Consider the following 15991-nt stretch of genomic DNA (forward strand, 5'->3'; position numbering starts at 1 on the left):
CTTCCTTGTTTCTTCGGACAACAAAGCTCCAACAACATCATCAAATTCAAGGGTTTCTGATGAACTAAGACTTATACAAGTAACAAAATGATCCCATGACTCGAGCAACGAGCATAATAAAGTTATAGCTTTATCTTCTGATTCAAATTTTACTTCTATACTTTCTAACTGCACCGGAGAGTATTAAAGGTATTCAAATGATCAATAATAGATGTACCTTCCTTCATGCGCAAACTCTACAACTGTCGCTTCAGAAGAATCCTATTGGTTAAGGATTTCGTCATGTACAACTTTTCAAGCTTTGTCCACAAACCAACAGTAGTTTTCTCTGACACGATGTTAAACAAAACATCGTCCGCCAAACACAATCGAATGTCACTCAGTGCTCTTTCATCCAAGTCACTCCATTCATTATCTGTCATGGTGTAAGGTTGTTTAGCTTTTCCAAACAAGGCCTTTGCCACACCTTGTTGCACGAGTAGATCATACATCTTCACTTTCCAGATCTTGAAGTTGTTTTTATCATTGAACTTCTCGATCTCAAATCGAGCACTTTGAGTTTTGTCCATGTTTTGTTACACAAAATCTCCAATCGAAACTTTTAATAAATGAAATTTTTATTTAAAAAAAAATTTCCTTCCATAAATAAAATTCCTTTGCCTTCAAATATCATGGCATATTACCATTTAAAAACAAAATCTGATATAGATAACTTTTATCAAAAAACCTTCAAATCGACTTTAATGCAGAATCATTGCCTACTACTAATTAATGGGCTATATGTTGTGATATTAAAAGTATAAACTGTTTGTTTTCTTTAAAAGATTAGTGTGAAAGCATTTTCAAATAGATCAAGTAATTTGTGCAAAGATTATCCAAGAGCTACCAAGTCAACATAAACTGAGTCATTGCATAAAGTTTATAACGAATTTGAATCTCAACATCCCACTGACTTACCATCCATCCATCATCGAATTGACAACGCTTTCTCTGCGCCTTTGACTCCTTGTGTAGGAACTTTAAGATAAATTAGCATCAATTTATGTAAATTGATCTGTCTTCATCCGTCGAATCTTCCACTTCTGAAAAACATCATTCCGGAAATTATATAATTTAACCTCTGCATTATTTATCACTTCTGGAAATCAAATGTTTCGTCTGAGTTAGGATAGGATCCATCAAATGGATTAAACTCTTGCATCATTTCCAGGTCCGAGCCACATTCTGCAATTACAATGATATTAAAATCGATTTTAAAAATTCGATATGGTACCGTTTATGTCTGAATTGACACAACGTATACAACCACTCAATTTTGCAACTGTAAAATAGTTTTCTTCGGCATTTCAACGCATCCACATCGGCTCTGCACAGCACCGTCTCATTCGATGGTACATCTAGATCCACGCATCAGACTTGGAATATCTTGGTCTCTGTCACACGTACCCGCTCAACAACCTGCTCTGATACCAAGTGTTAGAGTTAACACAGCAGAATCTAAAACACAAATAAGACACACAGCATTCAACCATGAAAAAACACAGATTTTAACGTGGTTCACCTAACCAATCTGGGCTACATCCACCAAAACAGAGACATCGACAATCTTATTATTCAACAGGAGATTACAACAACATAATTCCTCACACCCTCTCAGCTCACACATTCTCTACGGGCTTACATTTTATAGCTGGGAGAAGAAAAAATAATCATAAATTCTCTCACAACAAATATAGGATGCAATAACTCCTCCTCGGGAATAAATGGAGCTAATTTAGCAACAAATTCTATTGTTTTCACATTCATGAGATTTTTTCCAAATTTAATTAACATAAAATCTCAACACTATGAAAGTTCTTGAATGTTTGAAAAGCATCAGATTTGTTCTTCAATAAATAAACCCAACACATTCTAGTGTAGTCATCAATAAATGTCATCATATATTCATTTCCATTTGCAGAAGAAACAAGCATTGGACCAAATAACTCTAAATAAATGAGTTCAAGTTTTCTATGTGATCTGGAATTTGAATCATGAAAAGATTGTTTGCTATGCTTTCCTAGAATGCAAGCATCACATTGTTTAAGTTTCCTAGGAGTTGTAGGAAAACTAGTAACACCACATTTCTTCAACAAGCAAGGCTATCATAGTTCAAGTGTCCAAAGCTAGCATACCATAATAAACTTGATGGAAATTTACCTTCTTGATAATGAGAATTGTATGAGAGATTTTGTGCACAAACAAAGGTAGCCTGTAGCTTGAGAAGCCTTTCTTCTTCAATCCTCGTCATGACAAGTGAGTGGTCTAATGCTTTTCTCACCTCAAGCTTTCCATCAAAAATATGAATGGATTGTCCTTGCTTTTCGATGTGGACCAAGGACAACAAGTTTCTCCTCAGCTATGGGAGATATAGAACATGATGCAGAAGAAAGTCAGGAAGACCAGGCAATTTAAGCCTGATTGTGCTAGGCCCTGATGGCTTGAGTTTTGATTTGTCTGCAAAGTACACTACTCCATCAACATTGTTAGTAAATTCTTCAAAAGAATCTCTTCTAAAATTCACATGGCAATTTTCTCCTGAATCAAGAAACCAATCGCTTTTCCAAGATTGAATTAAGTGAAGCATTAAATAAGCTTTCATTTACTCCAATATTATAGTGTGCCCCAACATAGTGAGCGGATTTAGGTGATTTACCTTTCTCTTTGTCATTAGTTTTACCTTTGGTTTGGTTTCTTTCCTACTCAATTCTGTCCCAAGGCAACTTGCATGTGGATGCATCATGTGATCCATCTCTTTTACAGTGTATGCACTGCAAATCTGACTTTTCTCCTTGAGAGTGTCTGCCCCCCTTGCCTCTAAAATTTCTTCCTCTTCCTCTTCGACCACCTCTTCCTCTAGAAGAATCTTGAGGAAGATTCTTTTCTCTATGAGCAAGGCACACAACCTTTTCAGAATACTGAGGGGTTGTCTTCTTCCAAAAAGCCTTCTCTCTTTCAACAATTTTTTTCACAAGGGAGTCAAAGGTAATACCTTTGAGGTTTCCATTTGCTTGCAATGACTCGAGATAATTTGAGTAAGTGGGATAAAGTGCCTTGAGGAAAGCTATCAAAGGAATATCCAATTCAACATTAGTGACTTTGATGTCATGCATAATAGATTTAGCTTCTAATGCAAGAGCAAGAGGATCATCATTTTGTAATTCGAGGGTGAATAGTTTAATCATGAGTTGAACAACTTCAAGTGCAGAGTGTGAGTCATAGGGTTCCTTCAGTTTTTGTAAGGCTTAAAAAGCATTTGAAAATGGAAAAATATGGTGACTCACCTCTTCATTTACTGATGTTGCAATCAATGCATAAGCCTTGTTGTTCTTATTTTCCCAAATGGCTAATTCCTTATCTGAGGTAGGTTGTTCTCGCTCTTTGTCCCCATTTCCAACACACACTCCTTTCCACAGCTCATTAAAAATGAGAGTGTGTTTGATTTTCCATGACCATTCTGGATAGTTCTCCTTGCTGGTGAGAACCACTTCCACAATAGATATTAATGAATGCATTTTAAAAATCTGTGTATTGTAAAACTACTTCTGTTGTCAATGTATGCAATTTGTACTTCTGGTGGTAAAACAATCATAATATGATATGTATAGGGTGGAGGTATTACTGGGGGATGGTATATTTGGGAGAGGGAGTATGTACGGGAGATATTATAAATAAATCAGATTTATTTACCATGTAATGGAGTTATATGGAGGCACTGCGAGTGATGGGACTTGTCCTGCAAGTTAAGAGGGAGAGGATACCCTATAGCAGATATATGTGGAGGAGCGAAGATGTGGGAGTAGTGTAGTGTGGGAGGAGGGGCTGTATAGTCCAGAGAATAGCACAACATGGGAGGAGGGGACGCATGGTCTAAGGAGCAGTGCAACGTGGTAGGATTTTAATGCAACGTATGGAGTGAGCAGAGTGGAAGTCTACGGATATCTTATATTTCATAGTTAAAATTCTATTGTGGGTAACCCGGGAGTGGTATGGCCACATAGCGTATATAATAGTTAGTGGCAGGCCTTTGTAATATGACAACATGCAAGTCGTATGGAGTATGGGAGGTGCTCGACAGTGTGGGAGTGATTGTATGGGAGCATATACTTTCATAACAATAAGAAAAGGTGTATTAAATAGTGTGGGGGAGGTGTTATGAATGATACTAGTGTGAGGGAGGTGTTATGAAAACAACATTGAAAACAATATGGCTCAGAGCCACAATGGCACCACAGTAGTTGAGTCTTTTCCCGTAGTGGCGTTCCCTCATTAGCCTTCGATTTTTCTTCTGCAAGTTTTGGACTTAGCGGAGTTTTGATTTGGGAGTGCTAATATCCGAATTGGGGGTGTCAATAGTAGATGCTGGAATAGGCACCACAATACACTCAAAGGTGTCAGTTCTACAATATGAGCGGAACATAGGTAGAATAGGTGGAATAGGAGTCACAGGGGAGCGAATGCTAAAAATAGAGTTGGCTCTGATTCCATGTTAGGCCAGGAGGTAAATCCTGAAATGTAATTGTATTATTCATTCAGGTTGTTCATTATCATATACAAGAGGGAGTGATTGTTCAGTTCATCTCCTGATGACTCTCCATTTTCTCTGTTATTTATTTATAGTTGTTCACCCAATCCCTATGATTAGGTGTCAACAAAGAGTAAAAGAAATTTGATAGTTCCTATGGAATATCTTCAAATTGTGCAAAATCTAATGAAGAAACAAGTTGATGAACATGGAACTGAAAGACAGTTAGAGGAGGGTGATTGGGTAATGAACATGGAAGTGAAAGACAATTAGAGGAGGATTACTGGGTAATTTTGATACTACAAACTTAGAAGCAATCAACACTCAAGGAAAAAAATTGAATCATAAACTAGCTCCAGAATTTTACTTACAAGCAACCTGTATGCCCTAATTCCAATGTTTCCTTCTGCTATTGTGTAACCTTGTTAAAGACATTAATGATGAGAGGTAACTCTTAAATCCTCTAATGAGATTGATATCCCGATATTGTACATTGGAAAAAATAATTTACTCATAGAAGTGTGCGTCCATTCTTGAAAGTGCTAAAAAATGCAAGTCCATCCTGAAAAGTATGTGTGTGGGGCTTGGTGGAGCATTGGTATACAACAATAGGATTGAGTGCATGTTTCCAAAAATGATTAGATGCAAAAAAAAATAAAAAAAAAATAAAAAAAATCTATGTACATAACTTTATTAAATGCAAAAGTGCATCTAAAATATTTGTTATAAAAGCTCATTCTCATTATACCACTATTCATTATACTACTATCCCATGATATAGTAGGGAATAAAAAGAACTTACCAATAATGGTAAAGATTATTGCTAAAAAAAATTAATATTACTTCAAAATAGTCTAAGGATTGAATAGGAAATCATAATAAAAAGAAAAAAAATGTAGGATGAAGTAAATAAAATAAAAGTGATTTCTTAAAAATAGAATGTGATTTTCTCAAAAACTAAGAAACAAAGATAAAGAAAAATAAAATATAAATATCTATAATAAGCTATGTGTGTTGAAACAACGAAACAGGGAAAATAAATATAAATATTTATAAAATGATATGTGTGTTGTTAAAGATACTCATATACAACATCTATCACAAAAAGAAATAAATATACAACGAACTCTATTCTCAACTCTATTCTCAATTCTTTTCTAAGCCAATAAAAGAATTGAGAAACACTAAATCAAATTTGACATCCCTTCAAACATATGTCACTCTAAGGGATGGAAAATACAAATGGTAGTTTTGGGGACTTTTTGTGTAACCCACAAGTACCCCCAACTCTTTTGTATGCTCTAACTTCTTCCTTTACTCTTTGGAGACATGGAAACAAGCAGAGGCTCCAAAGATATTGAACTGTGACACATCAAGCTTCCTCCTCGAGAAATTCTACTCTGGTGTGATCATGCCAATAATCCAATGAGGATCCTTGTTCTGTAAATACACCATTGTGTTGCATGCTTCAACCCACAATTGTAGAGGTAGGATTTGGTCATGCAACAACACATGTGCTACTCCCATAATGCTATGGTTCTTCATCTCAGCAACCCCATCCTATTGTGGGTTGTGGGGTGTTTTCAACACTCACCAAATTCCTTCTTTGGCACAAATTTTTTTAAACTCATTCGACATGTACTCACCTCCATTATCACTTCTAATATCCTTCACCTTCTTGCCCGTTTCTTTCTCCACAAGTGCCTTGAACTCTAATAAATTAGAGAAAGTCTCATCTTTCTTCTACATGAAGAAGACCCAACACTTTCCTGAGAAGTCATCAATAAATATGACAAAATTTGTGTATAGCAGTGGAGGTTTTCGAGAAAGGTCCATAGACATCAAAGTGGATCCTTTCAAGGACTACATGTTCTGTGATGTCACAATCATGGAAAGTGGCTTTTGTGTACTTCGCTAAGGTACACCCTTTGCATGTATCTTGTTGCTCTTGTGCTCCTTTGGGGAGCCCTGTGGTAATCTGTTGCATGATATTTAAAGTGCCATGATCAAAATGACCAACTATTTTATGCCAAAATTCACTCACATCGTGACTCTGCACCATCTCTGCCTTTGTGCTCAATGAAGCACAATCCTCCATATCCAGCTTGTAGAGGTTCTTCACACGAACCTCAATATTCTTCACCTATCATGTGGCTATGTGTCTCAGGAATTCCATTCCTTTGTTGAAGATCATATTGTATCCACAGTCTTTGAAAACTGCAACAAATATAAGATTCTTCTCTAGACCCAAAAAAACATCACATCGTTGAGACTGAGAGCATAGCCTCACTCCCTATAAAAGGTGACTGCACCAATCCCAGTCACGATGTACCTTCCATGATATCCCATCTTGATGTGCATTTGGAGATCCTTCTCCTCCAAATCATTGAAAAAATATTTGTTCCCCGTCATATGGAATGAGGCACCACTTTCAACATACCATACACTTTCCATCATTGTGATGGCCATGCATGCAATTAGAGTAAAATCAAGCTCAAATTGTGTAGCTAAAGCTTCACCTATTGCTCCTCTTGAGGTCTTCTTATGTATCTTCTTATGTGGAAACTTCGTGGAATAGTGCCCAAATTCATGAAAGTGAAGACACTTGATTCTGGACAAGTCTTTCTTCTTCCCCCCTTGGCTAGATTCTGCTTTTGATTGGGATTTCTTCCCTTCCCCTTTATTTTCATTTCCATCCAAGGCACAATTATCCTCATCCTTGGCATTGGATGAAGTCCTGTCTCTAGTAAAGCACCTTATTTCCTCCTATAGCAAATCAGACCATAAGAATTACCAATTTGATAGTTTCTTCATCCCATTCACAGGATCTTGGTAGTTGTGCCAACTCTTGGGAAGGCTTAGAAGGGATAGGCCCACCAAATCATCCACTTCTATAGTAACAGAAGCTTTACCAAGATCTTCATGACATTGTGTGAAGCCTCTCAGGTATGGTGGAATGGTCTCATTCCTCTTTTTCTTGATATTTCAAAGTTTGTCCTTGAGTGCCAAATTCTTATGGTCACTACTATTCTAGAACAAATCTATCATTGCTTTCCACATTGCATGCAGAGTCTATCTCACATGGAGATTTGAGAAAATATGGTATCATACTCCCTCCAATATGATTCTCATCACCTTGGCTACACACTTCTTCCATTATACTAGATCCTTAGCATCAGATGCTGCTGGTTTCAGAATATCATTATCAATGAATTCCTTCAACCGATTATCCTCCAGTACTACCTCCATGTGGTACTTCCAAGAAACATAATCTGAGCTTCCCTCAAGGGCATACTCGAGACTTAGTCCATTGAAAACCATATTGTCAGTCCTGGAGTAAACCTACAACATTGATCTTCAAATTTAAATCTCCTGCAATGACAAATTCAAAATATTTTCACCAGAGTGATTCCAGCTCTAATACCATGTAGAAATTAATGTGTAGATTCAATACTTCTCATGAATTTACTAAATCACAAGACTTGAAGCTACTCTACCTATTGGCGGAAGTTAATTCACCATATAGAACACAAATCATAGACATGCAAAAGGAAACATCACACACATGCACACATATTTATCTAGGGGAAAGCAACTACTCAAAATTGCTTACTATCTATATTTCATTAATCACATAATAGAGATGAAATATGTATGCTTAATCAATCTTGAGCACACCCTGCACGTGTATAGTCTATCCCTTTGCCTGACTGACTGACCCTAACCAACATTTAGCCAATTTTAAGCCCCCCAAGCTCTTATTTCCTTGCGATGTTTCCCTAGCAAATTGGCCCATATTATTTAGGAATCTCCACTATTGAATTGTGCAATTCCCTAGCGTCCTTCATGTGACTGCATGCATCACCTGTACACATGGGAATATGCTACAACTCATAGTACACTGCCTTGGAATCTCCATCTCAACTAGGTAACTCAAATTCTCTACATGCAACAATTATTTTTGGTTGATTGATTAGATAACTGGTTGATCACTAAGTGTGGTTGAAGTTCCGCTTCCATAACTTGACCTCCACTAGTTGTTATGATAGTTAGAACAAGTTAAATTGATAATAACTCAAATTAACTAAAATAGATTGTTGCAAATTAGCAATCAAACATATTGAACTGAATTCAATCTTCCTCGACTGGAATTAAATTACTTAACTGAGTGACAAGTGCCATGTCATCTTAGTTAACTACCTCCAAGATTTATGTGGAAATAGAAATTCGAATTTTCTCTAGTTTGACCAAGGCAAAGTCAAACTAAGATTTTCTTGCTACAGTTTCAACAGAAAGTGAATAGATATTCCCATTCTACACCAAAATGAATTAGAGGATTTTTTTATTATGAAATTTAAATCAAACCAATGTTATTTTTTCCAATTAAATTTATTTATAGGAATTAAAAATGACCAGTATAGGTCATTTCGATAACCTTTGCAGGGAAGGAGACAAAACATGGGACATCTTTGTCACAAAAATAATGAAATCTCCATTCACTCCATCTCTCTATCTCCATTTTTCTCGCGTTCTTTCTCTCTCCCTTTGCCTGCCTCCCTCCCTCATTGTCTCTCTCCCTCTCTCCCCCATCACTATTTCTCTCTATACATCTCCCTTCATCTCTCTTTATGTCTTTCTTCTTCCCTCTCTCTCCTCAAACCATATCTATCTCTATATCCCTATGTATTTCTTCTTGATCTGTCTCTCTTTATCTCTCCCCTCCAACTCTCTCTCTCCCTTTATCATCCCTCAAACCCCATCTCTATATTTTGGGTCTAAGGCTTGAGATTCTTCGCCTAATCATGGTCAAGGCCACCTTGGACACCTCAATTGTTTTTTTGGGACCTACTGCATTAAATTATTCCATAAATCATTTCTAGGGTCCTATGAGACATAAGTACTAGTGAAAACCACTTAGTGGCATGGGATCTATAATCACAAGCCAAACACATCTCTAAGAGCCCATGTGTGGTTTTTCAAGGCATTCTTCTTGGCCTAGATGGATAAAAGCTTTTTTTGTGGTTGAAAGTCCATGCTTCCATCATAGCCATGTCCTGGGATAGAAAACCCATGCTTGAGCTAACATTATTATCCATAGGTTCCTAAAGAATTTCTTTAGGGCTTAGGGCTAGGTTCCACACCTCCATCCATCCCCCCAACCCCAAAACAATTTTCATGGCACTATGACCCAAATCTATTGCTAAAAAACTTCTAGAGGACTCCATACTTTCTCTTAAAGGAAAAGCATCCCACAAAAAGGTCCAATTGGTGGTTCAAAACCCCATTCCCATCCCTTTACCTTTAGAAGCTATCTTTATGGTTTGACGATTGAGTTTCCTCCCCCAACCATGGCCAAGGCTACTTGGGATGAATCATAACTTTCATCATGACTTATGCATGCCTTCTTCCCTATATCATTTCTAGGGTTGTGGGACATGTAGCTACTACTCAATACCACCTTGCATTGAAAATTACATGGTCGGTTCAATAATTAATTAATGGTTGATGATTAAAGATACTAACCATAAATATACATCAACGAATAAATAATTTTGTAATGTGATTTAATAAATTTTTATTATTTTTTAAATTTAAAAAATATGAAACTAATATATTTTAAATAATAATATTTACTAAAATGGTTAGGTTTAATTTTATTCAAACTAATTATTGAAAATAATTAAAAGACAAAATATAGTAATACATATAGTTAATAAATCAATAATTTGGTAGATAAATTACAATAAATATAGAGAGAGTTATTCATATTGCAAGTTTTTAATAAATAAACAAAATATAGTTTATTGTAAAAATTAATAAATACCCGTTAAAAATATTGTTACCTAAATTTATGTCAATAAAGAAATCAACATTTATTACTCAATAAAATCAATTTTTTAGAAAGTCCTGATTTAATGGAAAGAAAGTCATATTTTCTTTTATGGTCGGCTCATTCGTAATAAAAACTTGAAGCACCAAAGGGCACGTATAAATACATTGCGATCTGATATATATGTGATATCGTGTTGAGTTTCATTGACACATGATCTGAAATTGTTTAAACCACCCGAAAGTGTGTAGGGCGTATTTTGATCGTTCGTTTCAACGTAAAATTGAACTGTTCAATCTCAATTTCAATCTCAGACAAGAATCCTTCTCACTAAAAATATCCAATTTAACTTGAATGATTTACTATTTTATTCTAACACAATTTTAATCTAATCATTTCTGCATGCAGACATCCAGGTCGATAATTGTGCAATTTGCAGAAACCACATTATGGATCTCTGTATGTGCTATTTATTTATATAATTTAATGGTAGAAAATTGAGAAGATGGATTGTTTTTGGGAGATTTTTGAATCAGTTTGACTAAATTATATGAAATTTGAAAATAATATTATTATTTTTGTTTTTGTACATATAGGTATAGAGTGTCAGGCAAATCAAGGAACTGAAACCACTGAAGAATGCAGTGTTGCATGGGGTATAACTAGCATTTGCACCACATGTTGAAAAGGAAACGCCGTAAGGCAATGATATAAAAAACAATAGCATAGAAGAAAGAAGTCAAATTTTTATGCAAATGACATAAGAAACAACAGCATAGAAGAAAGAAGTCAAATTTTTATGCAATTTTGTTTCTTTACCGGTGTTATTTGTTATCATCAACAAATGGCTAGATCATCTATTCATATTACCAAGTGCTTTCAGTTCATAAGGTTTATCCTAAGGTCCTTGATGGATGCCAATACTGTCTTCTGACATTGCTTGATGAACATTTGACAAAGGATGAGAACAATGATGTAATTGAAATTCAAAGATTATGAATAAATAAGGAAGACCTTTATATAAGGGAAATTAACTCAATATGTTCATTTTAAAGATATGCTATCACCAATATTAATATTCATTAGGTTGGGGACAAATAGAAAATTAGCATTAGGTTTCTAACATCCAAATGGTCTCACCATTGTTTGAATTAAGCACTCCTAGTGATAAAAAGAGTGAAAATATGTTAAAAATTGGATTCTATGAGCTTCTAAAGGCCATTATGTTGTCAAAGATTGCCCGAGGTGAGAATTAATCAAGTGTCGGATACCCAAAAAACCAGCGATTGGATTTAGTAAACTACAAGTAAAGCCTGTTCAAGGTGTAAGATCGAATTTACCATAATGAGCATAGACAAACTAACTAGTGGACAGGTAGTCAAACAAACTATGTGCTTCTAAAGGCATTATGTCGTCAAATATTGCAGATGCCCCAACATGAGAATTAAACAGGTGGATGATACTAGAATTAGGTGGATGATACTAGAATTTGAATGTGTAACATCAAAGTTCCAAATGGCTAGTTTATAAAGAGAAAATTAGTAAGAAAGGAGCAGGGTAATCTTATATAATTTCATTGGCTTCACATTTGAACATTATGTTGTTCTGAACCATGATACCCTTAACTCATATATTAATTCAATGGAGTTGCCCTCTGTCAGGCTTGCCTGGGCATGTATTTATTTATGTGAGGTTGTGGCTAGTATCACAGTCACATGTCTCTGCCTTTCGCTTGCATGGATCTATGTTGGGCCCTGGCCGACCAGTAGTCTGCTCTACTTTCCATTGGTGCAACAGTGAGACACAGCCTTGAACAAAAGTTCAGTCTAGTAACGTAATAGAAAAGGCATATGTTCTTGACTTAAAGGGATGACCGGCTGGTGATCTCATATGTCGTTTTCCCATTTTCTGAGCATTCACATCCACCACTTCTTTAAGTATCGCTTGTGTTACAAGCGAAAGTTAGATTGCTTCTCTGTGTTGAATGATCCACTCAGGAGATTAATTTGAGTGTTAGGATGTTTAGCCAGTTTATAATTGAAATCGTGTAGAAAATTAATGAGAATTTGAAATCACTATTTTATTTATGAAACGAAAAAACGATTTAAACACATTAATTTTTTTCACCATATTCCGATGAGAACTGGGTCGTCGGGGCAAAATTGTAGTTTCAATAGATAATGCATCTCCTAAATCGCGTAGTCTAAACAGATCACAATTTTGCTCGAAAAAAAATTTGAAATTCTAATATGATTTTGAGAAAATCTCACAGAATTTTTTGAGAATCTCGGATACCACTGTCAAGCTTCAGGATTTTGGGGTGCCCTCCTCTGTTTTCAAAGTCTTAATTTATATTGGAGAAGGGAATGACCAATGTCTTTTTATTTTCATTTTTGTTATACACTAAAAGAACTACTAGTACCCTTTTATCCACAATTTCTCTATACAAGGAGCATAGATTTAAATTTCCCAAAAAAAAATAACCTGTTACAATTTTACAAAATGTTAAAAGACACAACAGCATGAATACAGGGTATGCCAGCTTCCTTTTAAAAGCTTTGCACATGAAATCGAGCTCGAAACCAGATCTGCATAATCTTATATAATGTGACCACGATCTTACAACTGATGCATGAACTCCCTCTCCTGGGTAACAAATCTGGCTAAAGCAAACTTCCCAGCACTTTTATAGGCATCTATAACTGCCTTGAACCTGAATTCGTTTCGCTGAAAACCCTTGTGTTTCATTTTGTAAAACATTCTCCTAACTCCGTCTACCAACCCTAGCTTCCCATAGCTAATTGTCATACTTGCATAAGTAATTGTATCTGGTTCAAGACCTTTGGCTTGCATGATCATGAACATGTTGTAAGCTTCATTAATCCTCCCAGCACTACCAAGTGCATATATAACAGCATTGTAAGAAGACACATCAAAATCCAACCCAGAAGCTCTCAGTTCATCACAAGCTTCCAAACCTTCAGCATGCATCCCCACTGCAGAAAAGATTGTCATTCTCAAGGCCTGAATACCATGTGGAAGCTATACAAGGAGCATAGATTTAAATTTCCAAAAAAAAGAATAACCTGTTACAATTTTACAAAATGTTAAAAGACACAACAGCATGAATACAGGGTATGCCAGCTTCCTTTTAAAAGTTGTGCACATGAAATCGAGCTCGAAACCAGATCTGCATAATCTTATATAATGTGACCATGATCTTGCAACTGATGCATGAACTCCCTCTCCTGGGTAACAAATCTGGCTAAAGCAAACTTCCCAGCACTTTTATAGGCATCTATAACTGCCTTGAACATGAATTCGTTTGGCTGAAAACCCTTATGTTTCATTTTGTAAAACATTCTCCTAACACCGTCTACCAACCCTAGCTTCCCATAGCTAATTGTCATACTTGCATAAGTAATTGTATCTGCTTCAAGACCTTTGGCTTGCATGATCATGAACATGTTGTAAGCTTCATTAATCCTCCCAGCACTACCAAGTGCAGATATAACAACATTGTAAAAAGACACATCAAAATCCAACCCAGAAGCTCTCAGTTCATCACAAGCTTCCAAAGCTTCAGCATGCATCCCCACTGCAGAAAATATTGTCATTCTCAAGGCCTGAATACCATGTGGAAGCTATACAAGGAGCATAGATTTAAATTTCCCAAAAAAAAAAAAAACCTGTTACAATTTTACAAAATGTTAAAAGACACAACAGCATGAATACAGGGTATGCCAGCTTCCTTTTAAAAGTTGTGCACATGAAATCGAGCTTGAAACCAGATCTGCATAATCTTATATAATGTGACCATGATCTTGCAACTGATGCATGAACTCCCACTCCTGGGTAACAAATCTGGCTAAAGCAAACTTCCCAGCACTTTTATAGGCATCTATAACTGCCTTTGAACATGAATTCGTTTGGCTGAAAACCCTTCTGTTTCATTTTGTAAAACATTCTCCTAACACCGTCTACCAACCCTAGCTTCCCATAGCTAATTGTCATACTTGCATAAGTAATTGTATCTGGTTCAAGACCTTTGGCTTGCATGATCATGAACATGTTGTAAGCTTCATTAATCCTCCCAGCACTACCAAGTGCATATATAATAGCATTGTAAGAAGACACATCAAAATCCAACCCAGAAGCTCTCAGTTCATCACAAGCTTCCAAAGCTTCAGCATGCATCCCCACTGCAGAAAAGATTGTCATTCTCAAGGCCTGAATACCATGTGGAAGCCCACTTTTACGTGCAACATCGAGCTGCTCTACTGTATCCCTTGGAATGCCTCCTCCCTTTAGAAGAATGCCCAGTGTTTTGTATGTATTCTCATTGGGTGAAGCCTTTAGTTTTAACATTTGATGAAAAACTTCAGCAGCCTCTCTCAATCTTCCATCTGCAATGAACAGGCTAATGACGCTATTAAAAGAAAGAACGTTAGTAAGAAATCCCGATTCTAACATTTCCTTTGCAATTTCAGTGGCTTCATTAAGCCTTCCATTCTTTTTTTATAAGGACAACATCATGGAAAAAGAAAATTCATTTGCGTGCTGCTTTTCCTTCAAGACTTTGAATACTTCTTGTGCTTCAGTCACTATATCAGTGCGAGCATAAAGGTCAAGCATACAGCCTGATAAAAAGGCATCTGGTTCAACACCCAATTTCTGTATGCGTTTGTACGTTTCTTGTGCTTCCTTAAAAAAACCACGTTTACTATAAACCTTAATCAAAGAACTATACACCACAGAGTTCCCTGCAAAACCAGCATTTTGCATTATTTGAAAGTAACGTACAGCTTCTTCCACACATCCAGCTTCAACAAATGCATTTATCAAGGCACCATAAACAAAAACATCTAGCTCCACACCTGCGTTAACCATCTTTTCAAACATCTTCTCTGCCTCTGCAGCTCGACCCAATCTTCCATAGGCTGCAATAACAACACAAAATGATGAACCCTGGAGGTTGGGAGTGGATCATAAGCTCCCGGAAGAAACTTGGAAACTGAGGAGGCCAAGCTATAATGACACTGGGTAGCAGACCCCGCAATTACAAAGGAAAAGAACATACATTAGGTAATGTTAAACGTATGTAACTGGTAAACAAGCTGCAATTATTAAACGGAGATCAAGTTGGCCGATGCCACATATCCAAATCGAAGATTTATAACTCTTTATAATGTAGACAACTCCTTGAAATATGTAAACGATATAACATACGGGCAAACACGAGTAAGCAAGGAATTGAGTATACATCACATTATTTTATGAAGATATAACCGAAGACGCAAACCCCGAACTAGGTATACATATTTAGCAAAGATTCAAAAACAAATTTAAGCAAATGGTGCCGTCGACTGCTGGCCATGGTAGCCATATCAAACCGCAAAATAATTAACGGCACAGCTCTATAAACCTTCATCGTCACAAAAGAGAATAACAGGAAACTACATAATTTCAGAGCAGAATAAGCTCTAGGTAATATCTGAAATGATAATCACATCGTCATAGCAAAATTTATTTACATTTGGGAAAAAACCCATTAAAAAGCTCTAACCCTCTTCTAAATTGAGCTTTTTGGCTACGAA

General features: G+C 36.2%; 1 protein-coding gene across 1 annotated transcript in view; it reads left to right on the forward strand.

Annotated features, from left to right (window-relative positions):
- LOC149203365 (RING-box protein 1a-like) overlaps positions 1-15991 on the forward strand; it is a 31276-nt gene that overhangs the window by 6165 nt on the left and 9120 nt on the right. The window contains exons 2-3 of the mRNA XM_089401842.1: positions 10803-10853; positions 10991-11050. Of these exons, the coding sequence (XP_089257968.1) occupies positions 10803-10853; positions 10991-11050 (111 nt within the window). The remainder of the gene's footprint in view (positions 1-10802; positions 10854-10990; positions 11051-15991) is intronic.

This window comes from Pinus tabuliformis, chromosome 2_1 (genome assembly GCF_031772625.1).
Source record: "Pinus tabuliformis cultivar Carrire ecotype Pingquan chromosome 2_1, CPIR1, whole genome shotgun sequence".
NCBI classification, from domain to species: Eukaryota; Viridiplantae; Streptophyta; class Pinopsida; order Pinales; family Pinaceae; genus Pinus; species Pinus tabuliformis.